At 43.6% G+C, this 16523-nt stretch overlaps 1 protein-coding gene across 2 annotated transcripts in view; it reads left to right on the plus strand.

Moving 5' to 3' along the window:
* The first annotated feature begins 1017 nt into the window (after positions 1-1017).
* The window catches only part of LOC129818328 (angiomotin-like), a 58325-nt gene continuing 42819 nt past the window's right edge, over positions 1018-16523 (plus strand). Inside the window, exons 1-2 of one of the 2 annotated variants that reach the window (XM_055874108.1) lie at positions 1018-2456; positions 7817-7867. In XM_055874108.1, the coding sequence (XP_055730083.1) occupies positions 2369-2456; positions 7817-7867 (139 nt within the window). In that variant the 5' untranslated portion in view covers positions 1018-2368. The remainder of the gene's footprint in view (positions 2457-7816; positions 7868-16523) is intronic. The other variant, XM_055874117.1, reaches the window with a different exon arrangement.

Raw genomic sequence — 16523 nt, forward strand, 5'->3', positions numbered from 1 at the left:
GATGAAAGGAAGCTTGGCCCCAGTGATGTACTGGGCCGTACGCACTACCCTCTAGTGCCTTGCGTTCAGAGACCGAGCAGTTGCCATACCAGGCAGTAATCCAACCAGTCAGGATGCTCTCGATGGTGCAGCTGTAGTACCTTTTGAGGATCTGAGGACCCATGCCAAATCTCCTGAAGGGGAATAGGTTTTGTCCGTGCCCTCTTCACGACTGTCTTGGTGTGCTTGGACCAGGTTAGTTTGTTGGTGGTGTGAACACCAAGGAACTTAACTTTCAACCTGCTCCACTACATCCCTGTCGATAAGAATGGGTGGCGTGCTCAGTCCTCCTTTTCCTGTCCACAATCATCTCCTTAGTCTTGATCACGTTGAGGGAGAAGTTGTCCTGGCACCACACGGCCAGGTCCCTGACCTCCCCTAAATGCTGTCTTGTCGGTGATCAGGCCTACCACTGTTGTGTCATCGGCAAACTTAAAGGATGGTGTTGGATTCGTGCCTGGCAGTGCAGTCATGAGTGAACAGGGAGTACAGGAGTGGACTGAGCACGCATGCCTGAGGGGCCCCCGTGTTGAGGATCAGCGTGATGGATGTGTTGTTACCTACCCTTACCACCTGGGGTGGCCTGTCAGGAAGTCCATGATCCAGTTGCAGAGGGAGGTGTTTAGTCCCAGGGTCCTTAGCTTAGTGATGAGCTTTGAGGGCACAATGGTGTTGAATGCTGAGCTGTAGTCAATGAATAGCATTCTCACATAGGTGTTATTTTTGTCCAGGTGTGGAGAACAACAGAGATTGCATCATCTGTGGATCTGTTGGGGTGGTATGCAAATTGGAGTGGGTCTAGGGTTTCTGGGATAATGGTGTTGATGTGAGCCAGACTACGGGTCTGTAGTCATTTAGGTAGGTTACCTTACTGTTCTTGGGCACAGGGACTATGGTGGTCTGCTTGAAACATGACACTTGCCAGTTGGTCAGTGCATGCACGGAGTACACGTCCTGGCAATCCGTCGGGCCCTGCGGCCTGGTGAATGATGACCTGTTTAAAGGTCTTACTCACATCGGCTGCGGAGAGCGTGATCACGCAGTTGTCCGAACTGACCTTGGTTAATTAGTTGTTTAAAAAACAAAAAATAACCAACATTTCCATTAATCGCTTAGCACTACTGTTTTCTCAATTACTTTTTGATTCAGCATTGAAAAAAGTTGCAAGTTTAAGTTTGTTAAACATGAGTAAGTCTGACCATGATGACACAGCAAATGCTTTTGATGGATCTTTTTTTTAAAATTATTATTATTATTTTTTTTTACCTTTAACTAGGCAAGTCAGTTAAGAACAAGTTCTTATTTATTGCCTCTTAAATGGAAAGTAATCCAAAGGTACTGATTACAATTTGACAGGTAACTAGTAACTGATTACATTTAGAAAGTAACCTTCCCGACCCTGCTGTTGCAGTTTAGCCTAGTGGTTAGAGCGTTGGACTAGTAAAATAAAATACTACAGGTACTATGTCTACATAACTTTAAAGTGAGAATGAACAGAAATTAACATGAGGTTTGATTTACACAGTTTTTCTCCCATGATGTTAACATTGAGGCCAGGGGCTCCAGATTAAGTCATGAACTTCAAGAAAGGCAACATACTGGTAGCCTTTTTGTATGAATTGATGTGTATATATGAATGGTTCCATATATCATACATTTCAAAGTCCTGAGATGCATGCATGATGCATGGTATGAATACATTTTCATAATGTCAGGGGCTATGAAAGGGTTGGCAAATACAGTAGGTCTGTAAAACTACACTATCTACAATGCACCGAGCTGTTAGCGTTCTCTTTCAGGCTCCACCCCTCTACCTGGCGAGGTGTGCATTGTGCTGCAGTCACAGCTCTTGACAATGCTAGGAAAAATGTTGATTTGTTAGCTTTTACTGTTGAGAAACGATGGTACATTTTACAAGGATGTGCACGCACTAGGCGTATTTATGTGGTCACGAAATACAATTGTTGCAAATAGTTTTACACCGGGGCGTTCTTTTGTAAGACTAAAAGTAGCCTAGGGAGGGAGGGCTTCTTTCGTTGACTTACATGCCCATTCCCCATTGTAATTTGCGTGACCTTTGAATAATGGGAGATACACGGTAATTGACTGCCCTACCGTAGTGACATGTGACAGTCTACGCCATTTCAATGGCGATTTAAAACGTTGCATCTTAGCTGGCAACATTTTTGTCAACCTTATCTGTAGCCTAGTTTATCGGTATTGCTCAACAAGGGAACCAGACCGTAGGCCTATGACGTTATGTAACATTTTGTTCGTTTGTTCCTTTGAAGGGAGGAATGGCGGTGAGATCTGAAGAAAACAATTTACAATGATCTCAGTCGAACACTGGAGTCCGGAGGAGGTGACGGAATGGATCCATCTCATTGGGCTTACAGAATGCGCACAGAGCTTTCTCGGTGAGTTCAATAATACGCAGCTTGCATCCACACTCATAACCACTATGAATAGATGGTTGAACATGGTAAATCCCGGGTTTACATAGTTCTCCAAACTTTGAAGGAGTGCACAACATTCTTTCCAGGCCCCATTACAGTTCATATTTCCACCACACAGTGGTGCACATCAAACGCCAAACAGCATCCCCAGGACCAGCCCGCGGGCGGCATTTTCCAACACCTCCAACCTCACATAATTCTGCCCAAAAACAATGATAATTTCAATCAACCAGTGGCATATGGGCTTTTTGTAGCGCTGATGTCGCCTTGTGATAAGCAGTGCCCACTTTGTCAATGGCAGGGGCGCTTGTCCATTCCCAAGCACGACTTTCCAGGGTGCTGATGGAGAGACTCGTCGTTGTGGCGCTCTACCAACGTTCCGTCCAAAAAATAATCTAATGAATTATTCACTAATCAGGACTAATAAAACCAATGCAACTGCCTGTTTTCCAAACGGTAGACCTACCACATGGACGAGCATTCATAAAATGCCATTGTGGCTGATATTGTAGGCTACACCCCAGTAAGCACAGACCAATGCAGAAGTATTTTGTTAGTATTTTTGTTTTGTTTTACAAACTGTAGGCCAACCACAGATGGGGCATTCATAAAATAACATTTCATTCCACACTGTAGGCTACACCTCCAGTAAGCACAGATCGACTTCTTATTTCCACGGACATTAGATTTTGGTCTGGACCAAATCTGAACCAATCATAGATGTATGTTTGGTTCCAAATTTTGTCCGGTCTGGACCAGCCCTGGTTTGGCTCAAACATAGTCTGTTTGGTTCAGATTTAGTGCGGTCCGGACCAAAACCCAACATATGTGGAAATAAGATGTCGATGTCAGTCTGTGTTACATACTACTTCTACTATATAGTGCATTCGGAAGGCATTCAAACCCCTTGACTTTTTCCACATTTGGTTACATTACAGCCTTATTCTAAAATGGATTAAATAAATAATTTTCCTCCTCAAGCTACACACAATAACCCACAATGACAAAGCAAAAACAGGTTTTTAGAAATTTTTGCAAATGTATTAAGTTTAAAAAAAATAGATAAACCTTATTCACAACCTTTTCTATGAGACTTGAAATTGAGCTCAGGTGCATCCTGTTTCCATTGATCATCCTTGAGATGTTTGTACAACTTGATTGGATTCCACCTGTGGTAAATTCAATTGATCGGACATGATGACCTTTGGAAAAGCACACACCTGTCTATATAAAGTCCCACACATGACAGCGCATGTCAGAGCAAAAAGCAAGCCATGAGGTCGATAGAATTGTCCGTAGAGTTCTGGAGAAGGGTACCAAAATATTTCTGCAGAATTGAAGGTCCCAAAGAACACTGAGGCCTTCATCATTCCTAAAATGAAAGAAGTTTGGAACCACCAAGACTCTTCCTAGAGCTGGCCGCCTAGCCAAACTGAGCAATCGGTGGAGAAGGGCCTTGGTCAGGGAGGTGACCAAGAACTTGATGGTCACTGACAGAGCTCCAGAGTTCCTTTGTGGAGATGGGAGAACCTTCCAGAAGGACAACCATCTGCAGCACTCCCCCAATCAGGCTCACAGCACTCTTATACTGTTTTTTTGTATTTTCCTTTGCACCCCAGTATCTCTACTTGCACACTCATCTTCTGCACATCTATCACTCCAGTGTTTAATTGCTGAATTGTAATTATTTTGCCCCTATGGCCTATTTATTGCCTTACCTCATTTGCACACACTGTATATAGACTTTTTCTATGTGTTATTGACTGTATATTTGTTGGTTCCATGTGTAACTGTTGTTTGTGTCGCACTGCTTTGCTTTATCTTGGCCAGGTCGCAGTTGTAAATGAGAACTTGTTCTCAACTAGCCTACCTGGTTAAATAAAGGTTTTATATATATATATATATATATATATATATATATATAAATATATAAAGCCTTTATGGTAGAGTGGCCAGTAAAAGGCACATGACAGCCCGCATGGATTTTGTCAAACGCCACCTAAAGGACTTTCAGCCCATGAGAAACAAGATTCTCTTGTCTGATGAAATCAAAATTTAACTCCTTGGCCTGAATGTCAAGCATCACATCTGGAGGAAACCAGTCACAGCTCATCACCTGGCCAATACCATCTTTACGGAGAAGCATAGTGGTGACAGCATCATGCTATGGGGATCTTTTTCAGCTGTAGGGACTGGGAGACTAGTAAGGATTGAGGGAAAGATCAATAGAGCAAAGTATAGAGAGATCCTTGATGAAAACCTGCTCCCGAGCACTCTGGACCTCAGACTGGGGCGAAGGTACATCTTCCAACAGGACAACAACCCTAAGCACACAGCGAAGACAACGCAGGAGTGGCTTCGGGACAAGTCTCTGAATGTCCTTGGGTGGCCCAGCCAGAGCCCGGACTTGAACCCAATCGAACATGTCTGGAGAGACCTGAAAATAGCTGTGCAGCGATGCTCCCCATCCAACAAGATGGAGCTTGAAAGGATCTGCAGAGAATGGGAGAATCTCCCAAAATACAGGTATGCCAAGCTTGTAGCGTCATACCCCAAAATACTTGATGCTGTAATCACTGCCAAAGGGGCATCAACAAAGTACTGAGTAAAAGGTCTGATTACTTATGTAAATGTGATTTTTCTGTTTTTTTTTATTTTTAAATACATTTGCAAAAATGTCATCTGTTTTTGCTTTGTCATTTTGGGGTATTGTGTGTAGATTGCTGAGGGGGGGGGGACTATTTAATCAATTTTAGAATAAGGCTGTAATATAACAATGTGGGAAACGTTGTGGTCTGAATACTTTCCGAATTCACTGTGAGCTGTATCTGCTACAGGATTTATGTTGGAATTTTTTACAGAACGTTGGATACAGCGGTGCGCCTCTCCAACAGCACCAGGGAGAGGCGTACTGGGAATGGACAAGCAAAATATGTTGCGACCCTGCCTTTGACGAAGTGGGCGCTGCTCGCCTCCTGAGAGGTGCAGTGGTCTAAGGCACTGCATCGCTGTGCCACTAGAGATTCTGGGTTCGAGTCCAGCCATGCCGAGACTGTGAGACCCATGGGGCGGCGCACAATTGGTCCAGCGTCGTCCGGGTTAGAGGAGGGTTTGGCCGGCAGGGATGTCCTTGTACCATTGCGCGCTAGCGACTCCTGTGGCGGGCCGGGCGCAGTGCACACTGACACAGTTGCCAGGTGTATAGTGTTTCCTCTGACACATTGGTGCGGCTGGCTTCTGGGTTAAGTGGGCATTGTGTCAAGAAGCAGTCCGGTTGTGTTTTGGAGGATGCACGGCTCTCGACCTTCACCACTCCCGAGTCCATACAGCAGCGATGGGACAAGTGGGACAAAACTACCAATTGGAATAGAAATGACGTATTTTCAACTTTCATTCAGAACCGAAAAGGAAACAGATTTCAACGTTCGGAAAATAAACTCAGCAAAAAAAGAAACATCCTCTCGCTGTCGACTGCATTTTCAGCGAACTTAACATGTTTAAATATATGTAGGAACATAACAAGATTCAACAACTGAAACAATAACTGAACAAGTTCCACAGACAAGTGACTAACAGTAATGGAATAATGTGTCCCTGAACAAAGGGGGATCAAAAATAACAGTCAGTATCTGGTGTGGCCACGAGCTGCATTAAGTACTGCAGTGCATCTCCTTCTCATGGACTGCACCAGATTTGCCAGTTCTTGCTGTGAGATGTTACCCCACTCTTCCACCAAGGCACCTGCAAGTTCCCGGACATTTCTTGGGGGAATGGCTCTAGCCCTCACCCTCCGATCCAACAGGTCCCAGACGTGCTCAATGGGATTGAGATCTGGGCTCTTCGCTGGCCATGACAGAACACGGACATTCCTGTCTTGCAGGAAATCATGCACAGAATGAGCAGTATGGCTGGTGGCATTGTCATGCGGGAGGGTCATGTCAGGATGAGCCTGCAGGAGGGGTACCACATGAGGGAGGAGGATGTCTTCCGTGTAACGCACAGCGTTGGGATTGCCTGCAATGACAACAAGCTCAGTCCGATGATGCTGTGACACACCGCCCCCCAGACCATGATGGACCCTCCAACTCGATCCCGCTCCAGAGTACAGGCCTCGGTGTAACGCTCATTCCTTCGACGATAAATGCAAATCCGACCATCATCCCTGGCGAGACAAAACCGCGACTCGTCAGTGAAGAGCACCTTTTGTCAGTCCTGTCTGGACCAGCGACGGTGAGTTTGTGCCCATAGGTGACGTTGTTGCCGGTCATGTCTGGTGAGGACCTGCCTTACAACAGGCCTACAAGCCCTCAGTCCAGCCTCTCTCAGCCTTTTGTGGACAGTCTGAGCACTGATGGAGGGATTGAGTGTTCCTGGTGTAACTCGGGCAGTTGTTGCCATCCTGTACTTTTCCTGGAGGTGTGATGTTCGGATGTACAGATCCAGTGCAGGTGTTGTTACACGTGGTCTGCCACTGCGAGGACGATCAGCTGTCCATCCTGTCTCCCTGTAGTTCTGTCTTAGGCGTCTCACAGTACGGACATTGCAATTTATTTCCCTGGCCACATCTGCAGTCCTCATGCCTCCTTGCAGCATGCCTAAGGCACGTTCACGCAGATGAGCAGGGACCCTGGGCATCTTTCTTTGGGTGATTTTCAGAGTCTGTGAAAGGCCTCTTTAGTGTCCTAAATTTTTTATAATTGTCTACCGTCTGTAAGCTGTTAGTGTTTTAATGACCGTTCCACAGGTGCATGTTCATTAATTGTTTATGGTTCATTGAACAAGCATGGGAAATGGTGTTTAAACCCTTTACAATGAAGATCTGTGAAGCTAATTCATAAAAATCCAATTATCTTTGAAAGACAGGGTCCTGAAAAAGGGACGTTTCTTTTTTTGCTGAGTATGTATTTTCAGCATTCTTTTGAGAACAGAAAATGAACCTGATTTCGACGTCTGTTTAAATGCTTATTTTTCATTGTCTGGAAAATATGCCCTTTCAACATCTGTAAATGCCTATTTTTAACCGTCTGGAAAATACGTATTTTCACCTTTCATTCAGAACTTAAATTTAACCTAACTTCAACTCCTGAAATGTTTTAGATGTCAATTTGCTAACTGGACTATTCCATTTCTGCAGGGGGCAGCAAATTTGTTTTGTTTGACTGAGGGCGGCAGAATGGCCAGGACTGGGCCTATCATCCCTGCTCTCTAGCTTACATTTTAGCAATAATGTAGTCTACAGGAGATCACCCAGTGCTGTGTTCAGCATTGTCCTCAAACAATTTGTGACACTTTGATAAACATTTCTTTTTTTTCTCTCACAGAAAATGCAATAACTGGCGTGGATCTCTTGGAAATCAGTGATTCAGTGTTAGGTGAGTTAAGTTATAGCCTACATTCTATCTTTTCAGACATCACACCCTTTTAAAAACATTGAGGTTTTAATGATTTATTATTCATATTGAAAGCACACAAGGAATAGTAAAGGTCTGCCATCCTTTGGTGAGCTTGAATGGGAAACCCGACTAAATTCAGTGAGTGGGATTTTTGTCAAATCATTCATACTATTGTGGGTAGGAGAATATTGTTAAATAGGGGACAAAAACACTACAATGGCCTACTTATCACATGATGAGTGAGGTGTGTTATGTCCTTTGTTGAATGATGTAATGAGTCTTGTCAGTGATGTTTTTGCAGTTAATTTGTCTGGGATGTGCACATTCCTCCATGTTTCTGTCTAATCATGCGTTGTTCCTCGGTTCACCTGTAGTGTACACAAAGGTGATGATGCATCATATACCACTTCCCAGATAATACACTCTTGACTGAACATTTTATTAACATCATTAAAACGCTTGATTTTAAGTAGTTTAGGCTATGCATATTAATAGCCTAGGCTACAGTTGAGTGTTGGTAACTGCAATTAATTTGGTCTGATGTGACAGGAACATGCAGCCAGTCATCAGGGGCAATAATTGAATTGTGACTGAAAAGCTGTATTGCATTGAAATGGAGTTTGCATTTTTCCCAATGTGCACTTATCAGGACCCAGGAGTCAACTCTGTATTAAAACAGTTTGAATCAAACTGGGATTCCATGGTACAAATCACTTTCCTCTCCCAGTAGACTATTTGCATGAACTGTAGCCATACAAATATATAGGCATACCCAGGAGTACATAAGACAGAACAATACTACCAGAACAGGTCTACGTTTGTAAAGTCGGTAAACTGCTCATATAGCCTAGATACATTTACGGATAATTATTTTACTGTTGTAACAATTTTCATATCGATAAGGTTTAACCAAGTTCGGTCGTAGGTGCTTTGGACAGGTCCAAGGAGTTGATCTCCTAACATACAAAAGGCTTTTGTAATTTTTCTTTTTTTTCTTGCCTGAGTGACGGTTCCAAAAGCCAACCGAAACGCCAGCAAAATTGGCATACTTCCTATAGCAGACTGGAGGAGGGATTTTCTTCCTGAAAACTTTTGACTTCTTTGGTAGGAAGGGGTTGGGGGTTGCGCTTGTCGGCTCTCAGATGCATACACTGCTACCGGGACTTTGCGGTTCGGGGCCGTTCTTTTATGCATTCCCTTCATAGCGCAGTCAAGTGTAAAAAAATATTCTTCAACTTTTTCAGCAGATTAAATATGAAATGGGAACAGAAGCATACGCTTTATTATGTGGAAAAGGGCAAACAGCCTGCTATTCGAAGGAAACTCGTGAAGTAACATGGATTAGTCATATCAGAATTTTTAGAATTGTTTGAGGAATTTTGCACGGTATCCGATCTGTATCAAATCTATGGAAATAGCCCGAGCAGGGACGTCGGCAACGGAGCAGCAGTAGTTTCTACGTGAAGTTTAATTGAAAGGTAAACACGACTACATAATGGAATATTGTTTGCCATAACTTGTAAAAGTGTATGATATATGCTATTGGTTGGTCACTCTACCAGAAGTAGGTTTGTGTAGTTTATGAAAGAGAACAAAACAGTAGTCCAAGATACGTTTGTAGACACTTCGGTGGCATAACAGTGATATTACAGTGGAAAAGTGTTCAATGATGCTCATGTTTGGACTCACCTATGTACTGGCACTGAAAAGGTTGGCCATGTTTCCTCTTTCTTGCTCTGGCTCCATTGCTTGTGTATGAGTGACATTTGTTTTTCTTAATTCTATAACTCAAATAAACCATGACCTGTGAATGTATTAAATTATTTCATAAAAATCATAATCTGTAAAAATATGACAAATTAAACCATACATCTATGATCTGTAAATATATTCAACATGTCTAACAGAAAGCTACAATTTGAACAAATGTAGAACAATTTGTGAGCCAATGTTTAGAAATCCCTAACATTTACAACTGGAATTGCCATTTGCGCATTCAAAAAGTGCTTGTGGATCTGTGTTCTGTTGACAGAATTTAGATTTTTTTTTTTCTGCATGTCGATGTATTACAATCCACAAATGTTACTTCATATGAGTCGGCTATCTCCAATAATTGGGATAATCTTTGTTACTTGATGCGCGGAGTGGCGACAGATCACGTCTGTGTCCTTAGAACGCTTTCTAACTAGAAGAGAAAATGACTTCATGAAATGTGAGTATAACGTTTATTTACTAAACAAATTATGTTAATGTTTAGAAACTGACTTTCATATGAATGTTAAATTCAACCATTGGGGCATGCAACGCCAAGTGTGTGCTTTGGACACTAACGTTACTGATAGCTATCAGGTTACTCGTGAGAAGGGTGCAATTGCGGCCCACAAATCGGGGCATTCCTGCATTATTGGCATTCCTGCATCTGCAGGAACCCCTCTTTATACTTGGTAAATGTTTTTAGGACAAGCGGGGGTGCTCCAGTACAGTAGGTGGCGGTAATGCAGAATAATGTTGCATGCCAGCCGCTGATAAACCCCACAGAAGGGGTGGGGGAATAGCTTTACACTGGTAGACATGACCTTCGCCCCCGCCCGTCGGGCACTGTTTTCCCACAGTTCTGTTAACGACAGTGAGGGCAGGCGGGAGTGAAGGACACTGTTATAGCTTAGCCAGCTAGTCCTAAGGAGGACTCCGCTACACGGGAGGTGGGGCCGGTACACTGTTGCCCCAGCCTCCCACCTGCTGTGCTAGCGGGAGGCAGGGATGAACGGCAGACGGTGTCCTTCGCCCCCGCCAGTCGGGCACGGTTTTCTCCGGTACACAGTAGGCGTGGGGCGTCAGTGTGCTAGCTAACTAGCAAGCTAGCACATAGTGTCATTAACTCGCAAGCTAGAAGGCGGTGGCGACCGGTAGACAGTGTCCTTTGCCTGCAGCTTTCGGACACGCCCTGAATTGCGGACTACAGTTGCACACTTCGATCTTATCAGTTGTTTAGACAAACAACCAAAGTTAAACTTACTAGTTAATTCAGGAATGTGTCAATTGTAAAGAACAGCTCAGTTTTGAAATCCTGAATTGGCGATCTGGCTAGCAAGTTAATGAGATGTTGCAAATCTTTTTCCGTATATTTTCTTTTCAGGGACTAAACAGGGCAACTGATGCTTTGGCAGGACTAATCACTCTTTCCCAAATGGTGTGGAGTTAAGAAATTGTAACTCTGCTTTAAAAACGTTAGAAATTCAGCTATCTATTTTTTGCTCCATGTAAGCTTGCTTGCTAGCTAGCCAAGTCATTTGTTGTTCATCCTTACCTATATTTATTAATATACGTTCCGTGTCTGATTACGGTCAGTTCAATCCCTCTCTGTATTGTGTTGCACCGTTGAGGGGCTGGGCAATGTTACCAGTTGAATAAAAGGCAAAGTTATTCTACTCATACTGTAAAGACTATTATCATTAAAAATTATTCACCTGACAATAATAACGTGAGGGTTTAATTGTGTAACAATGCACATGCCATTTATGATGGTTCAATGTAATCTGATAATGTTTGAACGTGTTTTGAAGTATGAAATGACCCATTTTTAAAAAAAAGTAAACCTATTACAACTTGATCAAACTTATGAATATGTAAAACTGCATAATGATGGCACATGGAAGTGCAGAAACAATATGCACTGATTGACACACCCTGTCATCCATTCAGACACAGGGAAGGCGTTAACAAGTCATCAGGAACAGAAACCGTGTGCTATTGGCTTGGGTTCCAGCATGTGGTCCTCTTGCCTCCATTTATTGAGTGACTGTTTATAAGCTTGACCAAATAGCTTGATAACATGCTATTTCAAATGTTATGTGTGTGCTGCTCAACTCAGTATTGTTATTCTATTCTTACAGAGCTGTCCATTCTAAGTCAACCTAGAACCATGACCCCTCTTGGCCTGTTCTACCACTGACCAGCTGCTTTTGGATCCTACTGCAACTCCCCACTAGTCAAGCTCGTTTTTTTTCAGGCCCTTCGTGAGTTGTTTGTTCTGACTGCTGACTCGGCCAAGGACCTATAGCAGTGTTTCCCAAACTCAGTCCTGGGGACCCCAAGGGGTGGACTTGGGGGGTTTTGCCCTAGCACTACTACACAGCTGATTCAAATGATAAAGCTTGGATTATTTGAATCAGCTGTGTTATGAAGTAAAAAAAACAATGTGCATCCCTTGTGGTCCCCAGATTGGAACTTTGGAAATGTTGACCTAAAGAATGTAGTAAAATGTCATTTTGTTTCAGCATATACACTACCGTTCAAAAGTTTGGGGTCACTTAGAAATGTCCTTGTTTTGAAAGCAAAGCACTTTTTTTTTTTTTTTTTTCATTAAAATAACATCAACTTTGATCACGTGTAGACATTGTTAATGTTGTAAATGACTATTGTAGCTGGAAACGACAGATTTTTAATGGAATATCTACATAGGCTTTAGAGGGCCATTATCAGCAACCATCACTTCTGTGTTCCAATGGCACGTTGTGTTAGCTAATCCAAGTTTATCATTTTAAAAGGCTAATTGATCATTAGAAAACCCTTTTGCAATTATGTTAGAACAGCTGAAAAATGTTGTGCTGATTGAAAGAAGCAATAAAACTGTCCTTCTTTAGTCTAGTTGAGTATCTGGAGCGTCAGCATTTGTGGGTTCGATTACAGGCTCAAAATGACCAGAAACAAAGACCTTTCTTCTTAAACTTGTCAGGTTATTCCGTGCGAGAAATTGTCAACAAATTGAAAATCTCGTACAACGCTGTGTACTACTCCCTCCACAGAACAGCGCAAACTGTCTCTAACCAGAATAGAAAGAGGCATGGGAGGCCCCGGTGCACAACTGCGCAAGAGGACAAGTACATTAGTGTCTAGTTTGAGAAATGGACGCCTCACAAGTCCTCAACTGGCAGCTTCATTAATAGTACCCGCAAAACACCAGTCTCAACATCAACAGTGAAGAGGCGACTCTGGGATGCTGGCCTTCAAGGTAGAGTTCCTCTGTCGACTGTCTGTTCTTTTGCCCATCTTAATCTTTTCTTTTTATTGGCCAGTCTGAGATGGGTTTTTTTTCCATTGCAACTCTGCCTAGGAGGCCAGCATCCTGGAGTCGCCACTTCACTGTTTTTATTTTTTTATTTCACCTTTATTTAACCAGGTAGGCTAGTTGAGAACAAGTTCTCATTCACAACTGCGACCTGGGCAAGATAAAGCAAAGCAGTGCGACACAAACAACAACAGAGTTACACATGGAATAAACAAACATAGTCAATTACACCAATCGAAAAAAGTATATATACAGTGTGTGCAAATGAGGTAGGATAAGGGCAATAAATAGGCCATAGAGGCGAAATAATTACAATATAGCAATTAAACACGAGTGATAGATGTGCAGAAGATGAGTGTGCAAGTAGAGATACTGGGGTGCAAAATAAATAACAGTATGGGGATGAGGTAGTTGGACGGGCTATGTACAGGAGCAGTGATCTGTGAGCTACTCTGACAGCTGGTGCTTAAAGGTAGTGAGGGAGATATGAGTCTCCAGCTTCAGTGACTTTTGCAGTTCGTTCCAGTCATTGGCAGCAGAGAACTGGAAGGAAAGGCGACCAAAGGAGAAATTGGCTTTGGGGGTGACCAGTGAAATATACCTGCTGGAACGCGTGTTACGGGTGGGTGCTGCTATGGTGACCAGTGAGCTGAGATAAGGCGAGGCTTTACCTAGCAGAGACTTATAGATGACCTGGAGTCAGTTGGTTTGGCGACGAATATGAAGCGAGGGCCATCTAACGAGAGCATACAGGTCGCAGTGGTGGGTTGTATATGGGGATTTTGTGGCAAAATTGATGGCACTGTGATTGACTACATCCAGTTTGCTGAGGAGTGTCGGCGGCTATTTTGTAAATGACATCGAAGTCAAGGATCGGTAGGATAGTCAGTTTTACGAGGGTATGTTTGGCAGCATGAGTGAAGGATGCTTTGTTGCGAAATAGGAAGCCGATTTCTAGATTTAATTTTGGTTTGGAGATGCTTAATGTGAGTCTGGAAGGAGAGTTTACAGTCTAACCAGACACGTAGGTAGTTGTCCACATATTCTAAGTCAGAACCGTCCAGAGTAGTGATGCTGGACGGGCGGGCAGGTGTGGGCAGCGATCTGTTGAAGAGCATGCATTTAGTTTTACTTGCATTTAAGAGCAGTTGGAGGCCACGGAAGGAGAGTTGCATGGCATTAAGGCTCGTCTGGAGGTTAGTTAACACAGTGTCCAAAGAAGGGCCAGAAGTATACAGAATGGTGTCATCTGCGTAGAGGTGGATCAGAGAATCACCAGCAGCAAGAGCGACATCATTAATGTATACAGAGAAAAGAGTTGGCCTGAGAATTGAAACCTGTGGCACCCCCATAGACTGCCAGAGGTCCGGACAACAGGCCCTCCGATTTGACACTCTCTCAGAAGTAGTTGGTGAACCAGGCGATGTAGTCATTTGAGAAACCAAGGCTGTTGAGTCTGCCGATAAGAATGTGGTGATTGACAGAGTAGAAAGCCTTGGCCAGGTTGATGAATACGGCTGCACAGTATTGTCTTTTATCAATGGAGGTTATGATATCGTTTAGGACCTTGAGCGTGGCTGAGGTGCACCCATGACCAGCTCAGAAACCAGATTGAATAGCGGAGAAGGTACGGTGGGTTTCGAAATGGTCGGTGATCTGTTTGTTAACTTCGCTTTCGAAGACCTTAGAAAGGCAGAGTAGGATACATATAGGTCTGTAGCAGTTTGGGTCTAGAGTGTCTCCCCCTTTGAAGAGGGGGATGACCGCGGCAGCTTTCCAATCTTTGGGTGTCTCAGACGATACAAGAGGTTGAACAGGCTAGTAATAGGGGTTGCAACAATTTCGGTTGATCATTTTAGAAAGAGAGGGTCCAGATTGTCTAGCCCGGCTGATTTGTAGGGGTCCAGATTTTGCAGCTCTTTCAGAACATCCAGCTATCTGGATTTGGGTGAACGAGAGATGGGGGAGGCTTGGGCAAGTTGCTGTGGGGGGTACAGGGCTGTTGACTGGGGTAGCCAGGTGGAAAGCATGGCCAACCTTAGAAAAATGCTTATTGAAATGTTCAATTATCGTGGATTTATCGGTGGTGACAGTGTATCCTATCCTCAGTGCAGTGGGCAGCTGGGAGGAGGTGCTCTTATTTTCCATGGACTTTACAGTGTCCCAGATCTTTTTGGAGTTTGTGCTACAGGATGCAAATTTCTGTTTGAAAAAGCTAGTCTTTTCTTTCCTAGCTGCCTGTGTATATTGGTTCCTAACTTACCTGAAAAGTTGCATATTGCAGGGGCTATTTGATGCTAATGCAGTACGCCACAGGATGTTTTTGTCCTGGTCAAGGGCAGTCAGGTCTGGAATGAACCAAGGGCTATATCTGTTCCTGGTTCTTTTTTTTCTTTTTTATGGGGCAAACTTATTTAAGATGGTGTGGAAAGCACTTTTAAAGAATAACCAGGCATCCTCTACTGATGGAATGAGGTCAATATCCTTCCAGGATACCCGGGCCAGGTCAATTAGAAAGGCCTGCTCGCTGAAGTGCTTTAAGGACACAGGCAATGAGGCAGTGCTCGCTGAGATCCTGGTTGAAGACAGCAGAGGTGTATTTGGAGGGCAGGTTGGTTAGGATGATATCTATGAGGGTGCCTGTGTTTACAGATTTGGGTTTCTACCTGGTAGGTTCATTGATAATGTGTGAGATTGAGGGCATCAAGCTTAGATTGTAGAATGGCCAGGGTGTTAAGCATGTCCCAGTTTAGGTCACCTAACACCACAGCTGGGGGCAGAAGGTGGTCAAAAGAAGCGGCAACGGTGAGAGACTTGTTTCTGGAAAGGTGGATTTTTAAAAGTAGAAGCTCATTATTTGGGCACAGACCTGGATAGTAAGACAGAACTATGCAGGCTTTCTCTGCAGTAGATTGCAACTCCGCCCCCTTTGGCAGTTCTATCTTGTCGGAAAATGTTAGTTAGGGATGGAAATTTCAGGGTTTTTGGTGGTCTTCCTAAGCCAGGATTCAGACACGGCTAGGACATTCGGGTTGGCAGTGTGCTAAGCCAGTGAATAAAACAAACTTAGGTAGGAGGCTTCTAATGTTAACATGCATGAAACCAAGGCTTTTACGGTTACGGAAGTCAACAAATGAGAGAGCCTGGGAATGGGAGTGGAGCTAGGCACTGCAGGGCCTGGATTAACCTCTACATCACCAGAGGAGTAGGATAAGGGTACGCCTAAAGGCTATCAGAACTGGTCGTCTAGTACGTTCGGAACTGAGCGTAAAAGGAGCAGGTTTCATGGGCACGGTAGAATAGATTCAAGTCATAATGTACAGACAAAGGTATGGTAGGATGTGAATACAGTGGAGGTAAACCTATGCATTGAGTGACGATGAGAGAGATATTCTCTCTAGAAACATAATTTAAACCAGGTGAGGTCGCTGTATGTGGGGGAGGTGGAACTAAACGTTTAGCTAAGGCGTTTTGAGCAGGGCTAGAGGCTCTACAGTGAAATAAGGCAATAATCACTAACCAAAACAGCAATGGACAAGGCATATTGACATTAGGGAGAGGCATGCG

Source organism: Salvelinus fontinalis, chromosome 2 (assembly GCF_029448725.1).
Source record: "Salvelinus fontinalis isolate EN_2023a chromosome 2, ASM2944872v1, whole genome shotgun sequence".
Classification (NCBI taxonomy): Eukaryota; Metazoa; Chordata; class Actinopteri; order Salmoniformes; family Salmonidae; genus Salvelinus; species Salvelinus fontinalis.